Source organism: Bubalus kerabau, chromosome 2 (genome assembly GCF_029407905.1).
Source record: "Bubalus kerabau isolate K-KA32 ecotype Philippines breed swamp buffalo chromosome 2, PCC_UOA_SB_1v2, whole genome shotgun sequence".
NCBI lineage: Eukaryota > Metazoa > Chordata > Mammalia > Artiodactyla > Bovidae > Bubalus > Bubalus kerabau.
This window is the reverse complement of record NC_073625.1, coordinates 199,946,902-199,972,940: the sequence shown is the minus strand read 5'-3', so window position 1 is coordinate 199,972,940 and position 26,039 is coordinate 199,946,902. Positions and strand designations below refer to the sequence as shown.

Below are 26,039 nucleotides of genomic sequence, written 5' to 3'. Positions count from 1 at the left end.
CCCCGCACCTTGCGCAGGAGCCACCTCCCAGCGCCCCGCCGGCCACGCCTCAGTCTGCCGGCGCCCCTCGGCATCGCCACACGTCTCTGACTCTCTCTGCTGGGTCTGCCGCCGCTCCCTCTGCCCAGTCCGGCCGGGCAGTGGGCACGAGCAGACCCAACAGCAGCTCCGAGCGCGGTGCCCGAAGCCAGCCTCTGCTTCGTCCTCGAGCCCCTCTGAGGGAACACTGGCTGTCGCCATCATGGTGAGTGGAGGAGGCCCAGGGGGCTCCCTGGGGTGGCCCGGACGCTGAAGGGGGCCTGGGGCGGGACCCGGAGCAGGGCTGCCGGGCTCGCCTGTCCTGGGGGCCCAGCCTGAGGGCGGCCGAGGCGGCCTGGCAGGGCCTCCGCGGCACCGAGGGCGGGCGGAGGGGATGAGGCCGGGCTGTCGGAGCGCTGGGGGCCGCCGCCCAGCACGTGCAAGGCCTGAGGCCTTCGGGCCGCAGCCGCCGGGGTGTGGCGCGGCGCCTGGCACTCGGCCGGCCGGGCTCCGGGCGGGCCCACGCCACCCCGGAAGGCCCATTTCCCGCGCTTACCGAGGCGGGCGGGCGGCCCGGCCTCCGCGAGATGGCGTCGGGCCCGGCGCGGCCCGTGAGGCGCACGCGGCGGGACGCCGGCGGGCGGGGCCCCCACGGGCCGGGGCGGGGCCGGGGCGGGGCCTGGGGGTGTGTCGCTGCGGGAGGGCGCGGGCGCGAGGGCCTCGTGCTTGTGCGGCGCCGCCGCCGCGCCGGCCTCGGGTGGGACGCCATCATCGCCTCACGAGGTCGGCGCCGCCCTCGCCTCGGGGCGGCCGCGGAGTGGGGAGCTCGAGGAATTTTTAACTTGGGAAATTCTTTTCCCTTAAAGAAACCAGAAACGTTCCAGCAGAGCGTCCCTCGAGTATTAACGGGGTCTGTTGGGTGACATTTATGAGCGTTTTGTTAAATGCATTCGAGTTGATGCCACCTCGAGGGGCATCTCCTGAAAACAGTTTTGACCAACCATCAAGCCTCCGATGATGTATATAGCATCAAATACTGTACTGTAGTGTCGCCTATAGTGTAATAACCAGTATACACTATTTTTAGAAGTAAAGGGAGAAAATTTATATACAATTTATTAGTGCACACAAAGCTTAAAGTAAAAGTTCACAAGTGTATGCCACTGCTCTTTGTAATAATTGTGTCTTGTACTTAACCACATCAGTAATTACCTAATAAGCTGAGTTACTGTGAATGTTTACAGTTGTGTCCTCTTTTTTGTTTTAAGAGGGTGAGGAGAGAAATGCATGTTTATTGATTTTTTTCTTATATAAAACTAGCATATTAACTCATTAGAAAGTAATCAATGTAAGGAAGTAGAGTCCATCTTAAACGAGGTATGTAACCACTCTGAAGTTTTGATGTATGTCCGTCCAGATTGCTTTCATTTATGTATTGCAAATAGGTGTATTTTATAAAAAGTGTACCATACTATGTAATACTAAATTACAACCTGTATCCTTCACTTAATATAGTGGGCCTTATTCCAAAGAGAAATGTAAAATAATTTTGAATACATAACTTCTTACTTTACCAAAAATTGTATACTTATATATTACCATCACTTATTTTACCAAATTCCCTTATAATGAGTAATTTGTGTGCATTAAAACAGTACAATAATGGGTGTCTTTGTGAAAATGTTTTGGCCTGTTTATTAATAGCTTGAAATAAATTGCCAGGAGTAGAATGAATCACTGGTTGAAAGGGTTATGCCCATGTTATAACAATTTTGAACTATGATAATTTTTTCCTAGTAACTCTTGGTGAAGGATATACTAGTATATATTCCCAGTGGTGGTGTGTAATATGACCCCCTTTCCACGCAGTGAAAGGTAGTATATGTTTTAAAAGTTGCCAGTCTAATTGGAAAATATTCCACTTGTGTTGATGTACTTTTCTTATCATTAGTGAAGTTAAAGTTTGTCATTAACGTTTTCCATTTCTCTTTTTTCCATTCTTGATCCACCTTTCTATTTGTATTTGTCTTTTCATGGTGATTTATAAGAACTCAATATTTACATTTGTCATATATAGTGGAAAAAATTTATAGTGGTGATAAGGAGAGACCCTTATTTCTAGTTTCAGCATAAATTACTGTCATATTTTACTTTGAACTTAATGATAATCTAGAATTAGACTGATAGAAAATAAAGTTCTTTCATTTTACTTTTCTTTAAATTAAGAAATACTGTATTTTATCAAATGATTTTTCTGTGGTGAATTACAGTAACAGATTTCCTAATAACCATACTTGAATTTACAATAAACTGTTCTTCTTAACTGTGTATTTTTTGTATGCTGCTAGACTTTACCATCTCTGTGTTGGATGCAGGAGTGGACCATCTTCACCAGGTTTTGGGATAGTAGTCATATCCCATTTTTTTCAAGACTAATGTGTATTTTTGTATTCTTGCTTTTTCTTGCTTAGCTTTCCCAGGATTGTATGTTTACTGTTTGGATTCCACCCCCCTCCCCTGAGAGTCTACTCTTGGATTTACATAAAAGGCTTTATTCTGATTTTCATGTACAGTTTCCTTAATAGAATTTCCTGTGGCTCAGACGGTAAAGTGTCTGTCTACAATGCGGGAGACCCGGGTTCGATCCCTGGGTTGGGAAGATGCCCTGGAGAAGGAAATGGCAATCCACTCCAGTACTATTGCCTGGAAAATCTCATGGACAGAGGAGCCTGGTAGGCTACAGTCCATGGGTCGCAAAGAGTTGGACACTCACTTCATTTTTCTCTTTAATAACTACTTCCTTCTGTGGATGTAACACCGATGACTGCAAATTATAGACTTTTAGTCTGACCTAGCCAGTATACATAGATTTCAGTTTGCTTGCATGTGGACGTTAATAGTTGAATGAAATGTTGTCAAAGAGCTGACATCCCAGATGCTTTAGTGATGATAAGTTTTATTTCCAGTTTTTAGTTATCTTTGTCACTTGGTCATTCAAATATAAAAGGGAATCCGTTACTGAAAATAGTAGTGATGAGAATTGTGTATATGATGGCCTCCAGGTTCACCCTTCCTTAATATTCCAGAATTACTCGTTTTAGAACCCATCAACTCACTTGAAGGTGTAATTAAGAAAAATAATTACCTTTGTCATCTAATTTACATGTAATTTATTTTCTGCATGTTATTGATTCGTTATGATTAATTCTTTAACACCAAACTTTTAGCTTTAACCTAAAATAGCATCACTAGCTCAGTGGACATGAGTTTGAGAAAAACTCAGGAGAAAGACACAGAAGCCTGGCATGCCGCAGTCCATGGAGTAGCAAAGAATCAGACACAGCTTAGCAGCTGAACAACAACAAGAATTAATTTGTAGAGTATTTTTGGCAATAGTTTAAAAGTACCCAAAGATCGTCTATTGGTTGTGGATTTGTATGCATAAGTTATGTGCTGCTAATGCTAAGTTGCTTCAGTTGTGTCCAACTCTTTGCAACCAAATGGACTGTGACCTGCCAGGCTCCTCTGTACATGGGATTTTTCAGGCAAGAATACTGGAGTAGGTTGCCATGCCCTACTCCAGGGGATCTTCCCCACCCAGGAATCAAACCCACGTCTCCTGCAGGCAGATTCTTGACCCACTGAGCCACCTAGAAAGCTCATATATAAGTTAATAATTGTATAGAAATACACACACAGGCAGTTTTTAAATCCCTGTTTAGGCCTCTTGAAAGGAGTACGTTCCTTAGTTTAGCTTTGAGCGCCATCTGCTGGCTAAGGAATAGGATGGACAGAATGGTGCCTCCCTTAAGACCTGACCCTAGTGAAATGATTAGATGAATTTTATACTTACTATCACGTAGAAGGCAATGGCACCCCACTCCAGTACTCTTGCCTGGAAAAATCCCATGGATGGAGGAGCCTGGTAGGCTGCAGTCCATGAGGTCGCTAAGAGTCGGACAGGACTGAGCGGCTTCACTTTCACTTTTCACTTTCATGCACTGGAGAAGGAAATGGCAACCCACTCCAGTGTTCTTGCCTGGAGAATCCCAGGGACGGGGGAGCCTGGTGGGCTGCCGTCTCTGGGGTCGCACAGAGTCAGGCACGACTGAAGCGACTTAGCAGCAGCAGCATACTTAATATCACAACTTGTACAACCCAAAGGAAACTGTCTATAGCATCTAATGGATTTTTCTTTTTCTCAGATTACTGTTTTGTTGTCTCAAATATCCATTTTACTTAAACAGAACATGAGATTTAGAACTTTACTCTTCAATTCTGCCAACAATATCACAGGGTTTTTCAACTGATCCTATGCAGATTCGGGGCCAGATAATTCTTTGTTATGGGGGGTGTTGTTTGGATTTTAGGATGCTTATTATATCTCTGGCTTCTACCAACCAGATAACCAGTTTTGTTGTTGGTCAGTCACTAATCACTGTCTGACTCTTTGAGACGCTGTGGACTGCAGCTCACCGGATTTCCCTGTCGTTCACCATTTCCCCAAGTTTGTTCAAGTCATATCCATTGGGTCAAGAATGCGATCCAACCATCTCATACTCTGTCGCCCCCTTCTCCTGGAGCCTTCAATCTTTCTCAGCATCAGGGTCTTTTTCAATGAGTCAGCTCTTCTCATCAGGTGGCCATAGTATTGGAGCTTCAACATCAGTCCTTCCAATGAATATTCAGAACTGATTTCCTTTAGGAACAACTGGTTTGATCTCCTTGCTGTCCAAGGGACTCGAGTCTTCTCCAGCACCACAGTTCGAAAGCATCAGTTCTTCTGCACTCAGCCTTCTTTATGGTCCAACTCTCACATCTGTACATGATTACCGGAAAAACCATAGCTTTGACTATACAGACCTTTGTTGGCAAAGTGATGTCTCTGCTTTTTAATATATTGTCTAGATTTGTCATAACTTTTCTTTGAAGGAGCAATCGACCTTTAACTTCATGGCTGCATTCGCCATCCACAGTGATTCTGGAGCCCAGGAAAATAAAGTCTGTCACTGTTTCCATTTTCCCCCATCTGTTTGCCATGAAGTGATGGGACCAGATGCCATGATCTTAATTTTTTGAATGTTGAGTTTTAAGCCAACTTTTTCACTCTCCTCTTTCACCTTCATCAAGAAGCTCTTTAGTGCCTCTTCATTTTCTGCCCTTAGGGTGGTGTCATCTGCGTATCTGAGGGTGATATTTCTCCCAGTAGTCTTAATTGCAGTTTGTGATTCATCCAGCCCGGCATTTGGGATGATGTACTCTGTAAACCACACTGGTGGCTTAGATGGTAAAGTGTCTACCCCCAATGTGGGAGACCCGGGTTCGATTCCTGGGTCGGGAAGATCCCCTGGAGAAGGAAATGGCAATCCACTCCAGCACTCTTGCCTGGAAAATCCCATGGACGGAGGAGCCTGATAGGCTACAGTCCATGGGGTCGCAAAGAATCGGACACGACTGAGCAACTTCACTTTCACTTTCACTCTGTATAGAAGTTAAATAATTAGGGTTACAATATACAACCTTGCCATACTCCTTTCCCAGTTTTGAACCAGTCCATTGTTCCATGTCCAGTTCTAACTGTTGGATCTTGACCTGCATACAGGTTTCTCAGGAAGCAGGTAAGGTGGTCTGGTATTCCTGTCTTTTGAAGGATTTTCCAGTTTATTGTAATCCACACAGTCAAAATCTTTAGCATAGTTTAACTGATGAATTAATTCATTAATGAAGCAGAAGTGGTTGTTTTTCTGGAATTCTCTTGCTTTCTCTATGAACCAAAAGATGTTAGCAGTTTGATCTCTGGTTCCTCTGCCTTTTCCAAATCCAGCTTGAACATCTGGAAGTTCATGGTTCATGTTCTGTTGAAATCTAGTCTGAAGGATTTTTAGCATAATCTTCTTTATGTGAAACGAGCACAATTGTTTGTTAGTTTGAACATTCTTTGGCATTGTTCATCTTTGGGATTGGAATGAAAACTGTCCTTTTCCAGTGCTGTGGCCACTTCTGAGTTTTCCAGATGGGCTGGCATACCGAGTGCAGCACTTAAACAGCATCATCTCCTAGGATTTGCAGTAGCTCAGCTGGAATTCCATCACCTCCACTAGCTTTGTTGTAGTAATGCCTCCTAAGGCCCACTTGACTTTACACTTCAGGATGTCTGGCTGTAGGTTAGTGACTACACCATCATGGTTATCCAGGGCATTAAGACTTTTTTTTGTACAGTTCTTCTGTGTATTCCTGCCACCTCTTCTGAATCACTTCTGCCTCTGTTAGATCCTTACTGTTTTTGCCCTTTATTGAGCCCATCTTTGCATGAAGTGTTCCCGTGGTATTTCTGATTTTCTTGAGGAGAGCTCTGGTCTTTCGCTTTCTATTATTTTCCTCTACCAGGTACACCCCTCAACCGAGAAAACCAAAAGGTGCCCCTGGGTCACAGAATCTTTCCCAGGTTGAGAATCAATATGTTATCATAACCCTTTTTACTCCAGCACAGTTTTCTGCGTGAATACTGCACCTCTCAACTGAAATACATCTATCCATTGTGGTTCACATACAGCTAATAATATAAATAGTTTATCAAATAAAAAGGTATTGAAAATTCATTCACAAATGAAGGGGAAATTGAAGAGAAAGTCTTAAGAATTTCAGAACTGCCTTGGGTGTTTGAATGTGAGTTAATTGAAAGAAATTGGTAAATTTTATATCTTGGAAAGAAATCTAGTCGAATTTCTCTATAGTTCAAGGTATGTGACTTATGTAATATAGTCCCATTTAGAAAAAAAGTTATAAAACATTTAAAAATGGAAAAGCTTTAAAATAGTTTTTATTCTCTCTGACTTCATTATCATGAAATATCACTGTAACATAGTTAAAGGAAAGAGTTAGGAGATGTTCAGATAGAAACACAAAGTATGTTAGAATATTAGTATGAGCATAAAGGAAAGAGTTAGGAGATGTTCAGATAGAAACACAAAGTATGTTAGAACATTAGTATGAGCATGAATTAATAGAGAAAAGCCAAAACACTCCAATTTGGTAATACAGCAATTTTTATTTCATCTCTAGCAGTTTGTAGAAATCTTAAATTTATCATAATTTCTGGCATCTAACAAAATAGGAGCTCTTTAATTTCCATTATTGTAACTAATTCTATTACATTGTGCTAATATTTTCAAAAATATCTATCAGTTTCTTTTGTCCTTGTTTCTGTTTTCCTTCATAAGCTAAGGCATAATATCTTCATCTTTATCTTGCAGCCTTTTGTACTTTTATCGTTGTTGTTTAGTCACTCAGTCCTGTCTGACTCTCTGTGACCACATGGACGGCAGCACGCCAGGCTTCCCTGTCCTTCACTGTCTCCCTGAGTTTGCTCAAACTCATGTCCATTGAATCGGTGATGCCATCCAACTATCTCATCCTCTGCCACCCTCTTCTCCTTTAGCCTTCAGTCTTTCCCAGGGTCAGGGTCTTTTCCAGTGAGTTGGCTCTTCACATCAGGGGGCAAGAGTTTTGTAGCTTCAGCCTCAGTCTTTGCAATGAATATTCAGGGTTGGTTTCCTGTAAGATGGACTGGTTTGATCTCCTTGCAGTCCAAGGGACTGTCAAGAGTCTTCTCCAGCACCACCATTCAGAAGCATCAGTTCGGCCCTCAGTGTTCTTTATGGTCCAATTCTAACATCCATTCATGACTACTGGAAAAACCACAGCAGTGGACCTTTGTTGGCAAAGTGATGTCTCTGCTTTTTAATATGCTGTCTAGGTTTGTCATAGCTTTTCTTCCAAGGAGCGAGCGTCTTTTAACTTCATGGTTGGAGTTAGCGTCCTCAGTGATTTTGGAGCCCAAGAAAATTAAGTCTGTTGCTGTTTCCATTTTTCCCTGTCAGTTTGCCATTAAGTGATGTGACCAGATGCCAGGATTTTAGTTTTTTGAAAGTTGAATTTCAAGCTAGCTTTTTCACTCTCCTCTTTCATCTTCATCAAGAGGCTCTTTAGTTCCTCTTCACTTTCTTGCATTTGGATGGTATCATCTGCATATCTGAGGCTGGTGATATTTCTCCCAACAGTCTTTGATTCCAGCTTGTGATTCATCCATCCCAGCATTTTGCATGATGTACTCTGCGTAGAAGTTAAATGGGCAGGGTGACAATATGCAGCCTTAAAAATAAAGTACATTTCATAGCATCTATGATTTTAGCCTGCTAATCTAGTGATGACATCTGCTTTCCAAATTACAGTCTGCTGCAAATCCTGAGACTCCAAACTCAACCATCTCCAGAGAGGCCAGCACCCAGTCGTCTTCAGCTACCACCAGCCAAGGCTATGTTTTACCAGAAGGCAAAATCATGCCAAACACTGTTTTTGTTGGTGGAATTGATATTAGGGTAATGTATTCATGTTTTCATTTATTGAAAGTATTTTGTGAATAGTGGGGTTTGGGTAGTGTTGTAAACATAAGGAGAAGGAAATGGCAACCCACTCCAGTGTTCTTGCTGGGAGAATCCCAGGGATGGGGAAGCCTGGTGGGCTGCCGTCTATGGGGTCGCACAGAGACTCGTACACGACTGAAGCGACTTAGCAGTAAACATAAGACTTTTTTTTTTAAGTAGTTCATGCAGGTTTGGAATTGTTTTTATGTATAACCTCTAGGGGCTAAAAATATCTTTGATATAGATGTGTAGTTTGGGGATCTTGGAGGAGATATTTCCACATCACCGAATCTTCTTTATAGTATCATTGAAATTTTTGAATGTTGAACTTTTACTTTTAAAAATCAATTCTTCTGCATAGATGGATGAAACAGAAATTAGAAGTTTCTTTGCTAGATATGGTTCAGTAAAAGAAGTGAAGATAATCACGGATCGAACTGGTGTGTCCAAAGGGTGAGTAAAACATATGTTCAATATAAATTATAATAAATATCTCAACTAGAGCATGTATAGAATTTCAGAAAAGAAAAATTAAAAACTGGTATTCTAACATTTGTATAAGAGAAATTTGTTGCTTTGTAACTTTCATGTAGAGGGTAAGTTTTGCTGCCAGCTCTTTTATTTAATCATTTGCCTAGTGTTTGTATTTAAATATTTCTTGTCTTCATTTCACATAAGAGGATTAGTCAGTTTTATCAAAGAATTGTTTTCTTCATACGTTTCACAGTATCTTAAATTTTAATGATTTTGCCATAGATAATAAGTTAAACTCAGATTCATAGGTGTGAATTTTTTGTTAATTAAGTTCCTACATTGCCTTAATCTTTGTGAATTCTGATACAGGGTAGGAAAGTAAAACAGTAGTATTTATAGAGACTCTGTCATGTACATCTTATAGTTATTTACCTCAGTATATTTTTCATCCTTTATCATTATTTAGTCAGTTACAGAACACTAGTTTTAAACTATGTACTGATACGGTGGTGATTTTAAACTTCATCTATCTGACTTTCTAGCTATGGATTTGTTTCATTTTATAATGATGTGGATGTGCAGAAGATAGTAGAAGTAAGTAATCTTCTTTTGGAAAAAATCTCTATCATGTTATGGATGTGGTGTTTAGTATTATTTGTGTCCTGAATATATACTCATTATTTTATAAGATACAGAAATAAATATATTTCCTGTTTGAAACTCAGGCTTGGAATAATTTACATAACTTATCAGAACCTCTGTATTTTTGATTGAACATCCAGCTTCATGAACTAGAGACAGGAAAGATTAGAGACAGAGTGAAGGTTTGTTTTTTTTTAATCAAATTCCATAACTTCTCAAAATTTTATTAGAGTGAAGGTAAGTAAGGTGGTTTCATGCTGATAAGTTTTGATTTGGTATATTCTTACCACTGATCTGATCTGATAATAGTAATTTTAGAGAACTTGGGTATTAATCAAAGTCTTAGAAGTAAAGACTTGAACATTAATTCTAGTTTTGATACTGTTTTATTTTAAGTCACAGATAAATTTCCATGGTAAAAAGCTGAAACTGGGCCCTGCAATCAGGAAACAAAATTTGTGTGAGTAAAGAAAGGAATTGTTCTTGATGACACATGTGTGGCTTTTCAGAGAACTAAAAATAGGCTTTGTTTTCTTTTTATTCTTTAAAAAGGTGCTTATCATGTGCAGCCACGTCCTTTGGTTTTTAATCCTCCTCCTCCACCACAATTTCAGAGTGTCTGGAGTAATCCAAACACTGAAACTTACATGCAGCCTCCAACCATGATGAACCCTATAACTCAATATGTTCAGGTATGGTGTGTGTATTATACTAGAGATCTTATTATTGATGCGAGCACCTTAAAAATTAAGCCCGTCTTAGTTGTTGCCGTCTGTGGAATCACGTCGACAGTTTGCATGGTAGGTGACAATACTAGCGCTGTGTGAAGCCTTCTGAATGATGGGACGTTGTGTTAGAGATGCCATTATTAGCGGTGCGTGTTCTTGTTATTGTTCAGTTGTTAAGTCCTGTCCAACTGTTTGCAATGCCATGGACTGCAGGATGCCAGGCTTCCCTGTCCTTCACTATTTCCTGGAGTTTGCTCAAACGCACGTCCATTACTTCAGTGATACCATGCAATCATTTCATTCTCTGTTGTCCTCTTCTCCTCCCATCCTCAATCTTTCCCAGCATCAGGGTCTTTTCCAGTGAGTTGGCTCTTTGCATCAGGTGGTCATATTGGAGCTTCAGCTTCAATATCACTCCTTCAATGAATAATCAGGGTTGATTTCCTTCTGGATTGACTGGTTTGATCTCCTTGCTGTCCAGGAGACTCTCAAGAGTCTTTTTCAGGACCACAGTTCGAAAGCATCAGTTCTTAAGTGCTCACACTTTGTGGTCCAACTCTCACATCCATACAAGACTGCTGGAAAAACCATACCTTTCATTATACAGACCTTTGTCAGCAAAGGGATATCTCTGCTTTTTAATATGCTATCTAGGCTTGTCATAGTTTTTTTTCCAAGGAACAAGTGGCTGCATTCACCGTCCACAGTGACTTTGGAACCCAAGAAAATAAAGTCTACCACTGTTTCCATTTTCTCCCATCTATTTGCCATTAAGTGATGGGACCAGATGTCAGAATCTTAGTTTTTTGAGTGTTGAGTTTTAAGCCAGTTTTTCCACTTGCCTCTTTCACCTTCATGAGGGAGCTCTTTAGTTCTTCGCTTTCTGCCATTAAAATGGTATCATCTGCATATCTGAGTTTGGTGATAATTCTTCTGGCAATCTTGATTCTAGCTTGTGATTCATCCAGCCCAGCATTTAGGATGATGTACTCTGTAGAAGTTTATTTATCAGGGTTACCACGTACAGCCTTGCAATATGCCTTTCTCAATTTTGAACTAGTCCATTGTTCTGTGTCTGGTTCTAACTGTTGCTTCTTGACCTGCATACAGGCTTCTCAGGAGGCAGATAAGGTGGTCTAGTATTCCCATGTCTTGAAGAATTTTCCTTAGTTTTTTGTGATCCACACTTTGAAAGGCTTTAGTATAGTCAATGAAGCAGAAGTAGTTGGTTTTCTGGAATTCTCTTGCTTTCTCTATGACCCCAAACATGTTAGCAATTTGACCTCTGGTTCCTCTGCCTTTTCTAAATCCAGCTTGTACATCTGGAAGTTCTTGGTTCACATGCTGTTAAACCCTAACTTGAAGGCTTTTGAGCATTACCTTGCTAGCATGTGAAACAAGCTCAATTATATGGTAGTTCAAACATTATTTGGCACTCCCCTTCTTTGGGATTGAAATGGAAACTAACCTTTTTCAGTCCTGTGGCCACTGCTGAGCTTTCCAAATTTTCTGCTATGCTGAGTGCAACACTTCAACAGCATCATCTTTTAGGATTTGAAATAGCCCAGCTGGAAATCCCATCACCTCTACTAGCTTTGTTTGTAGTGATGCTTCCTAAGGCCCACTTGACTTCACACTTGAGGATGTCTGGCTCTAGGTGAGTGACCACATCATTGTGGTTATCTGGTTCGTTAAGGCCTTTGTTGTACAGTTCTTCTGTGTATTCTTGCCACCTCTTCTGGATCTCTTCTACTTGTAGTAAGTCCTTGGCGTTTCTGTCCTTTATTTTGCCCATCTTTGGATGAAGCGTTCCCTTGGTGTTACTTCTTATCCTAAGCTTAAGTCTGCTTCTGTATAGTTGGTAAGTCTTTATCTGAGAACTGATCACTGTAGCCACATGGAATGTATCTCCTCTCTATTTTCCCCCAAATAACTCCTAAAATGCTTGAAGACAGTTTTCTTCATGTGTTTACCTGGTTTATTCTTTCCTAGGGTCAGCTAGTCTTTATTTGCAATGATTTCCAGGTGCTTCTTCATACAGATTGTTGATTTCTAGATGTATTGTGGTTCTAACATGGATAAATTTCTGACGATTTAATTATATTTGTAAGTTCTATGAGTTTCTGGCATATAATTTGTCTTGATTTCTTTAATATTCGAAGTGAAATTTGGAATACTTGTCTCCTATTGATAATAACATTTATTTTCTTCCTTCTTCAGTTTACCTTCTTCGTTCAAAAGACATTTTATTCTTAGGAAAAGAAATAAAATAATAGTGAAAAGGCTCTGCAGTATCTCTTGTTTATTTGCATTTTTCATATACCTGAAGTATAGAATATAGCTTTTCTTACATTAAAAAAAAAAAAACAGCTACAAGAAAAGCCCTACTTGTTCATAAAATTTACCATGAGGTATTATTACCTATTCTGGTATATTTTTGTATGCTAGTACCTAGATATTTTCAGTCAATAAATATTTATTGAAATACTTTTTGAATATTTATTGAAAATATTTATTGAAATATCTCTTTTCCAGGTTGGGGTTGTACATTGCCCTTAACTTTTAGAAGTAAAACACAGAAAGAGCCAAAATGTCTATGGGGAGTATTCCATGTTACCCCAAAGTACTGTCAAAGGAATACAAAACTGCCTACAAATATCTTTACAAAAAAATAGCACACATGTATTAATTTAATGCTAACATGGAAATCTGTTCTAATAGAGCTTCATCATGATTAAGAAAGAACTTCTGGGTGGGAATAAATATACAAAAAAGGTGAACTTGGGCTTGCAAAATCAGTCACTGCCTTTATTTATCTCTTCCTTCTCCCAGCCCAAAGGCTAACATTTGACAGAGAATACTTATTTCTTCATGAAAGCACTCACTCAGAATTTTGGCTTGGATATAAAAAAACGAAGATTTCCTTATTTTCATGTTTTTATTGCATTGGGAATGATACTCCTTTCTGATTTTTACAAATGTACATTGTTCATTCATTCTTTCTGTAAACTCTGTTTGCAGGCTTATCCTCCTTATCCAAGTTCACCAGTTCAGGTTATCACTGGATATCAGCTGCCTGTTTATAATTATCAGGTAATTTAATAGGGATCAAAATTATTTACTTTGGAATATTATTTAGGCCTTTATGTAAATTTCCCTAATAGTTTGTCATTTAAAAGTAGTTGAGTGTGCCTAAAATTTAAGGAAAAACAGAATTAGTCTAGAATTAGGGCTTCTTTATTATTTAGAATAAGAGAATAATATTTTGACAGAAATGAGCTTAGCAAGCTTTCTCTTGTACTGTCTTACAAGTTTTGGTGTCCTCTTCTATATTTCAACATGTAGTTTTCATCTTTGCTGTCTAATAGCTAAAACATAAAGGCTGAATCTTATGAGTCTTTATAGAGGCATAGGTTGAGATAAAATGATTACTCAGTTCTTAGAGCATTGAATTGCAATTATGTTTGATAATGTTTATTTTAGCTGGCTACTAGAATTTCTGTCCATAGATGATGACCATATCTGTGACACTATGGTAATAAATTCAAAGAGCTACTGTCTCTTGAGTTTTCCTGAAAACCAACTCCAGAAAATTGAGAAAAAGATGGAGTTAATATATGAAAGTAACAATAAAATCATACATATCATAAAGTACTTTTCCATTTTCTTTTGTTATAACAAGCTCAAGGAAACCAGCACCAGTACCTCAACATTGTCTATTTCAGATCCTTGTGACAGTGTAAAGGAATATTTAAGTAAGCGTTCTTTTCTTTCTTTCTTTTTTTTTTTTTAAAGATGCCACCGCAGTGGTCTGCTGGGGAACAAAGGAGTTATGTTATTCCTCCGGTAAGGTGAAGTAGCCGAGCATGTACTTCCTGTTCTGTATTTTAAAAGTATTTTACTGTTACGTATTTCTTGACCCTTGCCATATCAAGATTGCCTGGAAATATTTTAAATTCTTTTTTACTTTATGTGTTACATTTCTTTGCAACTCAAGTGTATATACACACACACACACACACACTCACTCACTCACTCCCATGGGAGAAACTGTGCTTTTTGTTTCTCAGATTATTTGTCTGTACTTAAGCAATAGCCGCCCTGCATACCCTAGTGCTCAGAATATGTAACCAAGAAAGGTAGTACTGATACCTGTGCTATTTCTAACCCCAAGGATTTATAATTAATATTGAATCTGCATCGAGTTTTCTAGCCAAAAAAATATCTGTTGAAAGAAGCAAAAATGTTTTGCTCTCAACACTGTTATATAAGAAAATGAATAAAACAAAAGAGGAAGCTACCTCTAAAATATCTGAGCCTTTGTTACCTTCTGTCTTTTATCAGGATTGGATATTTGAAGGACATAATGGGAGCAAAAATCCTCAGGCACTGGGAAATTCCCTTCCCATTCCCATACTATATGTTGAAGTTTCTTAGAGAAATTCTCCTTCTAATTCTAATTATGTTGACACTTCAAAATACAAGATTCCCATATTGCATTTCAACTATTTAGTTTAAAATAGTTTCTGAAATAATGTAATTGAACCTCAGAACAATACACATTTAAACTTAGTGTGAGCTCACTATTTTGAAGACTATCTCATGTACATCTCTTTAATTACACTTTTATCCTTTTAAATGTAGGCTTATACAACCATTAACTACCACTGTAATGAAGTTGATACAGGAGCTGAAGTTTTGCCCAGTGAATGCTCAGTTCACGAAGCTTCTCCATCCTCTGGAAATGGCCCACAAAAGGCAAACATTGAATTTTGTTCATTAATGTTTATATTTCTATATGTGCTTTATTCAAGTTTTAATAATGGCTCTTTGAGAAACAGATATCTTTGCTCAAATTTAAATATAAAAAGCTTGAGTTACTGACTAAAAGCTTCACAATTTACGTAAAAGTTAATGAAATTCTAGGTACCTGCAAACCAGTTACTGATTTAGTTGTCCTTCCCTTTCTTCCATTTTCATTGGGTTTTTTTGGTTTGTTTTTTAACCATAGTTTAATAAATATTAACATGGTTTGACAGAGTCCCAAGGGTAGTTTTCCTCAAGAATCCTACTCTTCAAAAGAGGGATGAGTATGGCTTCGGTCCTCCTGTCTTTCACCAGTGTAGACATTTGCTTGGATGAATCACATTGCACAGTTGTCCACGGCATTCTCCCCACAGCATCACATCTGGTGGCAGTCCTCGAGAGTGCTGGGCTCACTAGTAATGGAAATACTTAAATAGAGGGATTTCTTTTTATCATTTTAGAGCAAATCCCTGTAATAATCTCTCATTCTTGAATTCTATGTCTTTTGAATGGGTGAGGTTGTGAAAAGTAATTGATCTGACTGGAATATGCACAACACTGAACAATTCCCATAACAGTAAACAATTCCCATTGGAGTATGTGTACTTCCTTCATGTATTTCTCAATGGAAAAAATTTTAAATTACTGAACTCTGCAGTGAAAATAATCCCAGATTTGTTATACAATTTAAAATTTAAAAAAAAAAAACCACCAAAATAACTTAGTTATATTATCAGAGTTTAACCTGAATAAATGTTTCTTGAAATGTTGAGGGCTCACTCTTTCCAGTATAACAGGAAAGATTAAAGAGACTTAAAAACAGCTATCTGAAGGCTTGACTAATGGAGCTTTCTAAACCAGTATTCTATCACTAAGTTTATGAAACAATTCTTAAATTTTGTATAAAAGTTACATACTATGTGACATGGTAAAAGTGAAAAAATTGCATGAGAATTCTTTAGAAATAAGTGTATGTGTTCATTAAGATTTTTCAAAAAGCTTGTTACCAGTGAGTAAAAGAATGAATAGTCTTTACTGAAAACTTTTGTGTTTCAGAAATCTGTGGACAGAAGCATACAGACGGTGGTATCTTGTCTATTTAATCCAGAGAGTAGACTGAGAAACTCCGTTGTCACTCAAGACGACTACTTCAAGGTATGAAAAGAATAATATGTAGGATAAAAAGAACACTTGTCACCCATAAAGCATCTTTTTTTTCCTGTGGTATACATATATTTATATATATATATTGAGCTTACATAGAGCATATAATTGAACTCTTAGCTTTTGACTGTAGCCTGAGAGGGAGTTTTAAGTAGCAGTGTATCTGCTTAAATCTTGGTATAGTGTAGGTTATCCTTAGGGAAGAAATCTTTAGCAGAAGCGTATGATTTAGGGACTAAACAGCAACAGTAATAATACTGTAATTCAAAGGGTTCTTGAAAGTTGACCAAATAGGAAAAGAAAATTTTAGATACCGAAAACAGAACTTAAGAGTATGTGGATCTTGGACTAAGGAGAAGGAATTGAATACTCAGCTGATGCACTTGAACCTTTGGTGGAAGACACACGTGAAGTAATAAAAAGAGCTGAGTAGAAAGAAGGTTGATTCAGAGTTGGTACAGTGGAGAAGAATGTGGGTGTTAGAATTTAAGAAAGGGTCTGCAGTTTCTGATCCTAGTACTATCACCTTGGACAAATCACTTAGATCTTACTAAGGCTTTAGTTTTTACAAGTCTGAAATGAGGAGTCTCTAAGATCCCTTTAGTTCTCAGTCTCTGAACATGGAAAGGAACTTGTCGCTTCACCAAAGGAAGAATATTGTGCTTAGTAAAGGGAAGTTTTTTGTTGTTTTCTTACAGCAGGCTTATTGAGATACAATTTTCATACCCTGCAATTCACCCATTTAAAGTGTGCAATTTAATACTTCATAGAATATGCACAGAGTTGTACAGTCATAACTACAGTAAATTTTAGAGTATTTTGATCACCTCCAAAATAACGCCCCCTACCCATTAGTCACTCTCTGTTCTCCCCAACTCTCTAGCCTTCAGTTCAGTTCAGTTCGGTCGCTCAGTTGTGTCCGACTCTTTGCGACCCCATGAATTGCAGCACGCCAGGCCTCCCTGTCTATCACCAACTCCCGGAATTCACTCAAACTCAGTCCATCAAGTCAGTGATGGCCATCCAGCCACCTCATCCTCTGTCGTCCCCTTCTCCTCCTGCCCCCAATCCCTCCCTCTTTAAGAATTTGCCTGTTGTGAGTGTTTCATGTCAATAGAATAATACATGTTACCTTTTGTGACTGACTTCCACTGACTGAAATGTTTTTGAAGCTCATCAATGTTACAGCATGTATTAGTACTTCGTTTTCTTTTTATTTATGGGTCTACCAGTTTGTGTTGATATCAATTCATCACTTGCTAGACATTTCGCTTGTTTTCCACTTTGAGGCCCTGATGAGTAATGGTATGAACATTTGTGTACTAATTTTTGTGTGGACATAGGTTTTTATTTCTCTTGGGTATATACCTAAGAATGAAATGGCTGAGTCATTTTAAATAGTAACTATGTTTAACTTTCCAAGGAGCTGCCAGAATTTTTCCCAAATGCAGCATTTTACATTCAAAGGGAAATTTTAAACCATTGCTTTGTATTTTAAAACAGGGAAAGGTGAATAGCTTTTTTCCACCAATGAATGGAAATAGGATAAAACTTAAAGCATTTTTAGGAGGGTTCAGGATGGGGAACACATGTATACCTGTGGCGGATATATTTCGATATTTGGCAAAACTAATACAATATTGTAAAGTTTAAAAATAAAAAAAAGAAGACATACATAGGGCTTCCTTTAATACAAAAGACTAGAGCTGTAGCAGAATTAAGTTCTTAGCCATCTTCTCAATAGGGAGTAGACTTAGTCATTTAAAGTTGACTTTTGTTCTCTTGTTTTTCATTGTACATAGATAGTAAATTTAAAAGGAAAGAACTGGGGGCCATGTGACAGCTTACTTTGCCCAAGGTTCTGAAGGTTAAACAGGTAGTACTAACGGATTTGTTTGTAAAGCAGAAACTCTTTACCCAGCAAGTCTTTACACTTGACTTTTTACCTGGTACTAAGCAAAGGTTTACCTTGGAACCTTGCAAAGTTTTCTACTCCTCTGAGCAAAGAGTTGGAAGTTGTCTAGCATCTAGACCTGTTTATTTTGATTAGCTAAATGTTGTTATTGTTGTTTTAATTGAATTTAAATGCACTAAGGCAGGATATGGAGAAGGAAATGGCATCCCACTCCAGTTATTCTTGCCTGGCAAATCCAATGGACAGAGGAGCCAGGTGGGCTACAGTCCATGATGTCACAAAGAGTCAGACACAACTGAGCACTCACACAACACAGGATATACCCTCTTTCCATGATAAATTCCACTCTTAATTCCAGCTCCTTCATAATCTTCCATACCCTGTCTGATTTTTTAAACTACTTGAGTTTGTGACCACTTTTCTGGACTTCAACCTAAATAGGATATTACCCTGATAACACGTTACATTATTTCCAGAAGCTACCCTTTATATGATAACAGAATTTAATTCCTAGGAAAAGGACACAATTAAGCTAAAAGCACAGAGAAGAAAATACTTTTATCATGTTATTACTGGTTCTCAAACTTCCCTGGTGGTTCAGACGGTAAAGCGTCTGCCTACAATGCGGGAGACCTGGGTTCAATCCCTGGGTCGGGAAGATCTCCTGGAGAAGAGGATGGAATTAGAGATACCAAAGGAACATTTCATGCAAAGATGGGCTTGATAAGGGACAGAAATGGTATGGACCTAACAGAAGCAGAAGATATTAAGAAGAGGTGGCAAGAATACACAGAAGAACTGTACAAAAAAGATCTTCACGACCAAGATAATCATGATGGTGTGATCACTCACCTAGAGCCAGACATCCTGGAATGTGAAGTCAAGTGGGCCTTAGAAAGCATCACTACGAACAAAGCTAGTGGAGGTGATGGAATTCCAGTTGAGCTCTTTCAAATCCTGAAAGGTGATGCTGTTAAAGTGCTGCACTCAATATGCTAACAAATTTGGAAAACTCAGCAGTGGCCACAGGACTGGAAAAGGTCAGTTTTCATTCCAATCCCAAAGAAAGGCAATGCCAAAGAATGCTCAAACTACCACACAGTTGCACTCATCTCACACGCTAGTAAAGTAATGCTCAAAATTCTCCAAGCCAGGCTTCAGCAATATGTGAACCATGAACTTCCAGATGTTCAAGCTGGATTTAGAAAAGGCAGAGGAACCAGAGATCAAATTGCCAGCATCTGCTGGATCATTGAAAAAGCAAGAGAGTTCCAGAAAAACACCTATTTCTGCTTTATTGACTATGCCAAAGCCTTTGACTGTGTGGATCACAATAAACTGTGGACAATTCTGAAAGAGATGGAAATACCAGACCACCTGACCTGCCTCTTGAGAAACCTATATGCAGGTCAGGAAGCAACAGTTAGAACTGGACATGGAACTGGTTCCAAATAGGAAAAGGAGTATGTCAAGGCTGTGTATTGTCATCCTGCTTGTTTAACTTATATGCAGAGTACATCATGAGAAACGCTGGGCTGGAAGAAGCACAAGCTGGAATCAAGATTGCCGGGAGAAATAACAATAACTTCAGATATGCAGATGACACCACCCTTATGGCAGAAAGTGAAGAGGAACTAAAAAATAAAAAGCCTCTTGATGAAAGTGAGAGTGAAAAAGTTGGCTTCAAGCTCAACATTCAGAAAACGAAGATCATGGCATCTGGTCCCATCACTTCATGGGAAATCGGTGGGGAAACAGTAGAAACAGTGTCAGACTATTTTTTTGGGCTCCAAAATCACTGCAGATGGTGACTGCAGCCATGAAATTAAAAGACGCTTACTCCTTGGAAGGAAAGTTATGACCAACCTAGATAGCATATTGAAAAGCAGAGACATTACTTTGCCAACAAAGGTCTGTCTAGTCAAGGCTATGGTTTTTCCAGTGCTCATGTATGGATGTGAGAGTTGGACTGTGAAGAAATGTGAGCACCGAAGAATTGATGCCTTTGAACTGTGGTGTTGGAGAAGACTCTTGAGAGTCCCTTGGACTGCAAGGAGATCCAACCAGTCCATTCTAAAGGAGATCAGTCCTGGGTGTTGTTTGGAAGGGCTGATGCTAAAGCTGAAACTGCAATACTTTGGCTACCTCATGGGAAGAGTTGACTCATTGGAAAAGGCTCTGATGCTGGGAGGGATTGGGGGCAGGAGGAGAAGGGGACGACAGAGGATGAGATGGCTCGATGGCATCACTGACTCAATGGACACGGGTTTGGGTGAACTCTGGGAGTTGGTGATGGTCAGGGAGGCCTGCTGTGCTGCGGTTCATGGAGTCGCAAAGAGTCGGACATGACTGAGTGACCGAACTGAAACTGAACTGAACTGGTTCTCAGCTCCAACCCTTTTGGTAAGGCCTCATTTCTTGTATCTGCACATCTGCTGGCAACAAAGTGAAAGGAAATTTTTGCATATACTTTAATTTTTCTATTCATTTCCTTAAAAACTACATATCTTCATTATAGCTTAAGGATATGCCTTTAAAGATGCCAAAACTCGTATCTTTTAATCTAAAAGCATAGGGTTTCAGATTGAAATGGAGTGCTGTTCTCAAACCATCATAAAGCCATGATTTCTGTTAGATGTATTTTAGTAAAAATAAGACTTTTAAAAATTTCATGTTTTTCACCAGCTGTCTTTGGGACATCAGTGCAGAATCATGAATTAATAAGAATCTACGTATTAGAAAACTGTAGATTTCTAAGTCCTCTTTTTCTGAGTCACCGAGATTTTTTTTTTTTAACTGAATTGTTGAATAAAACTGATCATTGGTACATTTGTTATCTGAAAGTTCAGGAATGCTTTCACAAAAGGATCACTTTTCTCTCATTATTTATAGTTTTAAATCTAAAAAAAAATGCTTTCTTTTAAGTAATTTTCAAGTCTCTTAGGTCATAATGGTAATAGGAATTTTCAATGAAATTAAAATGGATTATTTCTGTCTTTTCTAGGATAAAAGAGTTCATCACTTTAGAAGAAGTCGGGCAGTGCTTAAGTCTGTTTGATCCTTTCTGCTAACTTTCTAGTCTCATAGGAAGTCACAGGTTTTGAATAGTAAGAGACTGAAAGTTTTCCACTGTTATAGAAATTTAATTCTGAATTTTGATAAATCACACTCAGACTTTCTATATGTTATATTAGATTGCTTAGTTTTATTTTACATTGTAACTTTTCCATTAGACATTTACTTAGAAACTGGTTCTGTGTTGAATATATAGTTAAAAGTAAAAAAATAATTGAGACTGAAAAGAATAACTTTAAGATATATCTGTAAGGATTTTTACCTGACATTTTAAGAGTTTAAAAACAAATGCTGATTTTTTGGGAAAAAAAACTGTTTTAGAAAACCTATTTTGAAAGGTCAGAATTTTGATAGTTTAAATACAAGCACTTCACTTCTCCAACAAGTACCTATGAACAGTACAATATCTGCAATATTGTGCTTTTATGATTTGTCTAGAAATTTACCACAAAAGCAGAGTTTTTAAAACTGCATTTTTAATCAGTGAAACTCAATATATAGTTAGCTTTATTGAAGTTTTCCTTATCTAAACCCAGTAAAACAGATTCTAAACAAACAGTCCAATCAGTGGGTCTTATGTTTATTACTTCAAAATACTTTATTTTTTATCTAGAATCCACACATAGAGATATCTGATTGGGATGGTAATTAGGATAACTAAAATTCTGGGCCAAATTTTTTTTTAAAAGAATCTAAAAAAAACTTAACTTTTCTAGGTACATAAACTTTTTAGTTGAGTTACCATTCTCCTTTTTTCTTTTACTTTTTTTTTTTTCCCTTGAAATGCTAAACTCAATGGCTGTATTTTAAATTGTGCAAAATATTGGTATTAAAGAAGGCTGAAACTTTGTCACTTAAAAGTTAATCAGAGTGTCTGAAAGGAATTGTTTTTATAAGAAACATTAAAATATTAGTTATTTGTTAAAGAACAGATAGATTTTTATTTTTTTTTAGCATCTTTTTCTTTCTTTCTTTCTTTTTTTTTTTTTTTTAAGTAAAATATGTCCAGGAGAGTCAGAGTAGTTTTGATGTTTCTAAACCACAAAAGTTGTTTAGTAATAAGCATATCCCAAAAATACACTTGAGTTAGTTAACAATCCATTTTTAGATTAGGTGGCTCCTCCTTAGACATTGTAAATCGTGACAAGCAACTAGAGATCCAGAGCCCCTTTGCTATACCCACAGTCTTGCTTTTCCAGTCTCCACCGTTCCTGCAGGAGGTTTGCTCCTGGAACAGCGATGTAAAGGAAAGAAGAAGTAGTATAAGCAGTTTGAGGGTTAAGCCTTGGAAGGAAAGGGTAGCAGTGGGATAATCCCTTTCTAAGGGAATCACTTGTAGCAGCATCGTTTGACCTGCCATGGGTTTAGAGGAGCTTCCTGGCTTTTCTGTCTTGGGCCAGCCCCTTCATTAAAACACGGAAACTCCGTGTAGCCCTGTCCTAATGAGGCTTCCGTGGGCCATGCCATCAGTGCCCATTGTCTTATCATTCCTAATAATCTTCGTTCTGAATCTGAAGGGAAGAATCTTTTAATGATACCCAAGAGGGCTTTTTTACGCCTCAGAATTTGAAAGTGCCCTGAAATTTGTTCTTTTTGAAATTCTCTGTACTTTTGTGTGTGTGTGCTATAACATTCTTACATGTATTATTCTGTGATTAAATCTTCAGGTTACTATAAATGATACCTAAATTCTAAAGAGCCAATTCTCATTATTCCAGTATGACCTTATTCCCTTAAGAAAAAGGGAATAAACGTTTTGTCTGCTATTTTGTTGGACTGAAGTATTTAAAAGAGTAAGGTAGAAGAGACAAAATCCTGAACCTTTCAAAATGGAAAATTAATTTTAAACTTAAAAATGTGTTCCTATTACCTATGCTGATACTGTCTTTGCATAAATAGAAATAAAGAAACATTTTTTTCAGAAGTGTTTTGACCTGCTTACTCATCTCATATTATCTTTAAAAAATGGTGAGAATTTGGGTGGGTAGTATGTGACAAGATTTAGTGAGATCCTTGAAATTCAGAAGTGTAAATACTGTTCAGTTTCTTAAATCTGTCCAAGTTAGTTTATAAGAGCACATTTTGGTACATTGTAGTTTTGTTGCTTTATCTTACGAAGCTGAGATAAATATTCTCATGAGGAAATGATTTCTTTTTTTCATTTTTTATTTGGTTAGTTCTGACCAAGCTTAAATAAAGTTTATAACATTTTGGACCCTAAAACTAGACTATATATGTATCTTAAAACTGTTGCTTTAAATATGCTTGATAATTTAAGCACATTTGCAGTTAAGGATTACCACAAAATTCACAACAAAGAGCCAAGCCATTAGGATGGAAAAAAATTTTACACCACGCTTTTTTGTGTGTGAAAAGTTGCAAATTATGGCTAAAATCAACTCCATAAAGTTTGGTCACCCCTGTAAGAAACTTATTCTGCCTGCTTTCTTTTTTGTAATAAGAACATGTTAACCTTGTGATTGTTCAAAATAACTATTCAATATTGATTAGCACCCTTGAATTGCAAGGAAGTCATTGGGTTTAGTTTATAAAACCTTGTGCCCACCTCTCTGACATTCCCTTGGTTGTCTTTAAAGGTGAGCTCATAAAACTGGACGGCCACATTGCTTAGTTGTTGTCCCTCCTTTCACTGGTTGTTTGGAGGTAATAAGGAGCAGCAGTGATAAGAGAGCACGCCTCGCTGCTTTCATAAAGAAACACTAGAGAGGGTGGGAGGCCATGAGGCAGAGGAAAGCCTCCCAATGACCAAGTCTTGCAGACAGGCCCAGCTGCTGAGCATGATCATTTGGAATCCTCGGAACACTTCTAGATAAAGATTGCTCCTGTACATAATTTGGTAACTGTGGAGTCTGGTTTTTCCCAGTGTTACGTGTAATATGTTTCTCTGTGTGTAACTGAATATTTTTGAGCAATTCCTCACCACCCGTCATCAAAGACACTGAGTTTTCCATCTGTAGATGGTACATTTGGTAGTAGAACACAATAAACATGAGAAGTTGAAGCTATAAACGTGCGGTTTTGCATGCTCATACAGAGTATTCAATCTGCATAGCAAAGAAACGATAGGTAATTCTGCATTACATTTGGAGTTAAAAACATCTGTCCAATATGGCTGTAGCTGTGGGCCAGTACCACAAAAATGCAAAAAAATTGTCTCTTGATAGAGAAACTGAAGCTGTCACTGTACAATTAGCTCTTTCTGTGATGGCTATATTTTATGTTTTTAACTGGTCTGAAAAGTTTTCCAGTTGAGTCTCCAGTTCATCTTCCCAAGACACATGGGGGCTTTTTGTCTTATATTCACCTCTATTAAGGCCAGGAATATGCCTTTTCTCACATAGTGAAATACTAGATACCAGTTCTCTAGGTCCTTAACAGTAGAACAAGTGCTTGCATTACTGGGATGTTGGGAATCATGAAATCTCTATAAATTTGAAGCAATAGTAACATTTCAAGCAGTTCAGAAAGTTGAAGGTATTAACCCTTAATTAGTTTTTTTTTTTTTAAACAAAAAAACTAGCAAAAACACATTAAGGCTGTAGTTACATACATTGTCTTTCCCTAGAATAAAGTGAATAGAGATACACTATATTCTGGTTCACCATTGGGTACAACTATTTACTGTAGAAGAAAGTCAGGGCGGACACGCAGCTGTCGGTGCTGGGAAAGCCAGATCAGCTGTTTGCAGTGGGCTAGTCCCCTCCGCAGGGCACACGTTGAACATAGTTGCTATTACCAACCTATACCCGTCCCCGAGAATAGATCTGACTGGACCAGTGAGAATAGGAGGAGGGACTTAAAATACTGAGACCATTTTCTCTTCATTTTTACCTAAGCTAGACCTTCAGAATGTCAGTCAAGTTTAAACAATATTAAAATAGCATAACTGCTATTGAGGGCAGGAGGAGAAGGGGGCAACAGAGGATGAGATGGTTGGATGGCATCATTGGCGCAATGGACATGAATTTGAGAGAGAAAATAATGAGACAGTGAAGGACAGGCAAGCCTGGCGTGCTGCAGTCCATGGGGTCGCAAAGAGTCGGACTGGACAACTACGTACCTGCTAAATGAGGGAAGCTCAACCGCTTTTTTCCTGAATGTGACGTGGTTGCAGCTCATTATTTTGGCAATATGTCTGTCTTTGACGAAAAACCCATACACTGCCGTGCGAGGTTTTATCTGTGATTAGATCAGCCTCGTAGGATGTCAGAGGACATTGAAACCACCACCCAGGGTACTCTTCAGAGATTCAGACTCCTGGGCCCCAGACTCAGATACTTACTCTGCAGACATGGGTGGGCTCAGTAACACTCATGTTTCTGAAAGTTGCTTGGGGTTGATCTCTGTGACATTCACTTTGAGAAGTACTGCCCCAGGTGGGAGTATCTCAGTTACCATCTCAGGCTACTGCTACTCTGAGGATAGCTGAATTTGGAGAACAGCTCTATCAGGCCCATTTTGACTCCTTCATAAGAAATTTTATTGGCTTACTCTTTCCCTGCCAAGCCTGTGCCCAGGAGTGCCAGTTGTCCACGGATGACTCATGAATAGGCAGAAAAGTGAATTGAATGAAGTCTGAAAGTCAAGACTTGTGACCAAAAGTGAATGGTAAGAGTGACTTCAGGAGAAAAGCTGAATGTTGAGGCCAGGCGTATGTCAAGGGTGAGGGACTAGCCCCAGCTAGGAGGGCAGAGTGGACTTTTTGGAGGCTGAAATACCGTATTTGCTTCCTGGAGGAAAGACCAATGTCTTTGGCTCACTTGGCCAATTTTA

At 38.7% G+C, this 26,039-nt stretch overlaps 1 protein-coding gene and 1 long non-coding RNA gene across 2 annotated transcripts; one reads left to right on the top strand and one right to left on the bottom strand.

Moving 5' to 3' along the window:
- On the top strand, window positions 1-23,168 carry DAZL (deleted in azoospermia like). Its single transcript, XM_055570001.1, has 11 exons — window positions 1-244; window positions 8,250-8,396; window positions 8,803-8,894; window positions 9,458-9,509; window positions 9,954-10,017; window positions 10,110-10,249; window positions 13,307-13,378; window positions 14,081-14,131; window positions 14,930-15,043; window positions 16,148-16,246; window positions 21,175-23,168. Exons 1-11 carry the CDS (start codon window positions 242-244, stop codon window positions 21,226-21,228), a joined length of 888 nt encoding a protein of 295 aa, XP_055425976.1. The 5' UTR covers window positions 1-241; the 3' UTR covers window positions 21,229-23,168.
- On the bottom strand, window positions 15,155-25,475 carry LOC129644353 (uncharacterized). Its single transcript, XR_008710810.1, has 3 exons — window positions 25,327-25,475; window positions 20,316-20,602; window positions 15,155-15,519 (listed from the first exon to the last, which is right to left on the bottom strand). It is a non-coding gene; the product is annotated as an uncharacterized LOC129644353 (long non-coding RNA).
- Window positions 25,476-26,039: the final 564 nt, after the last annotated feature.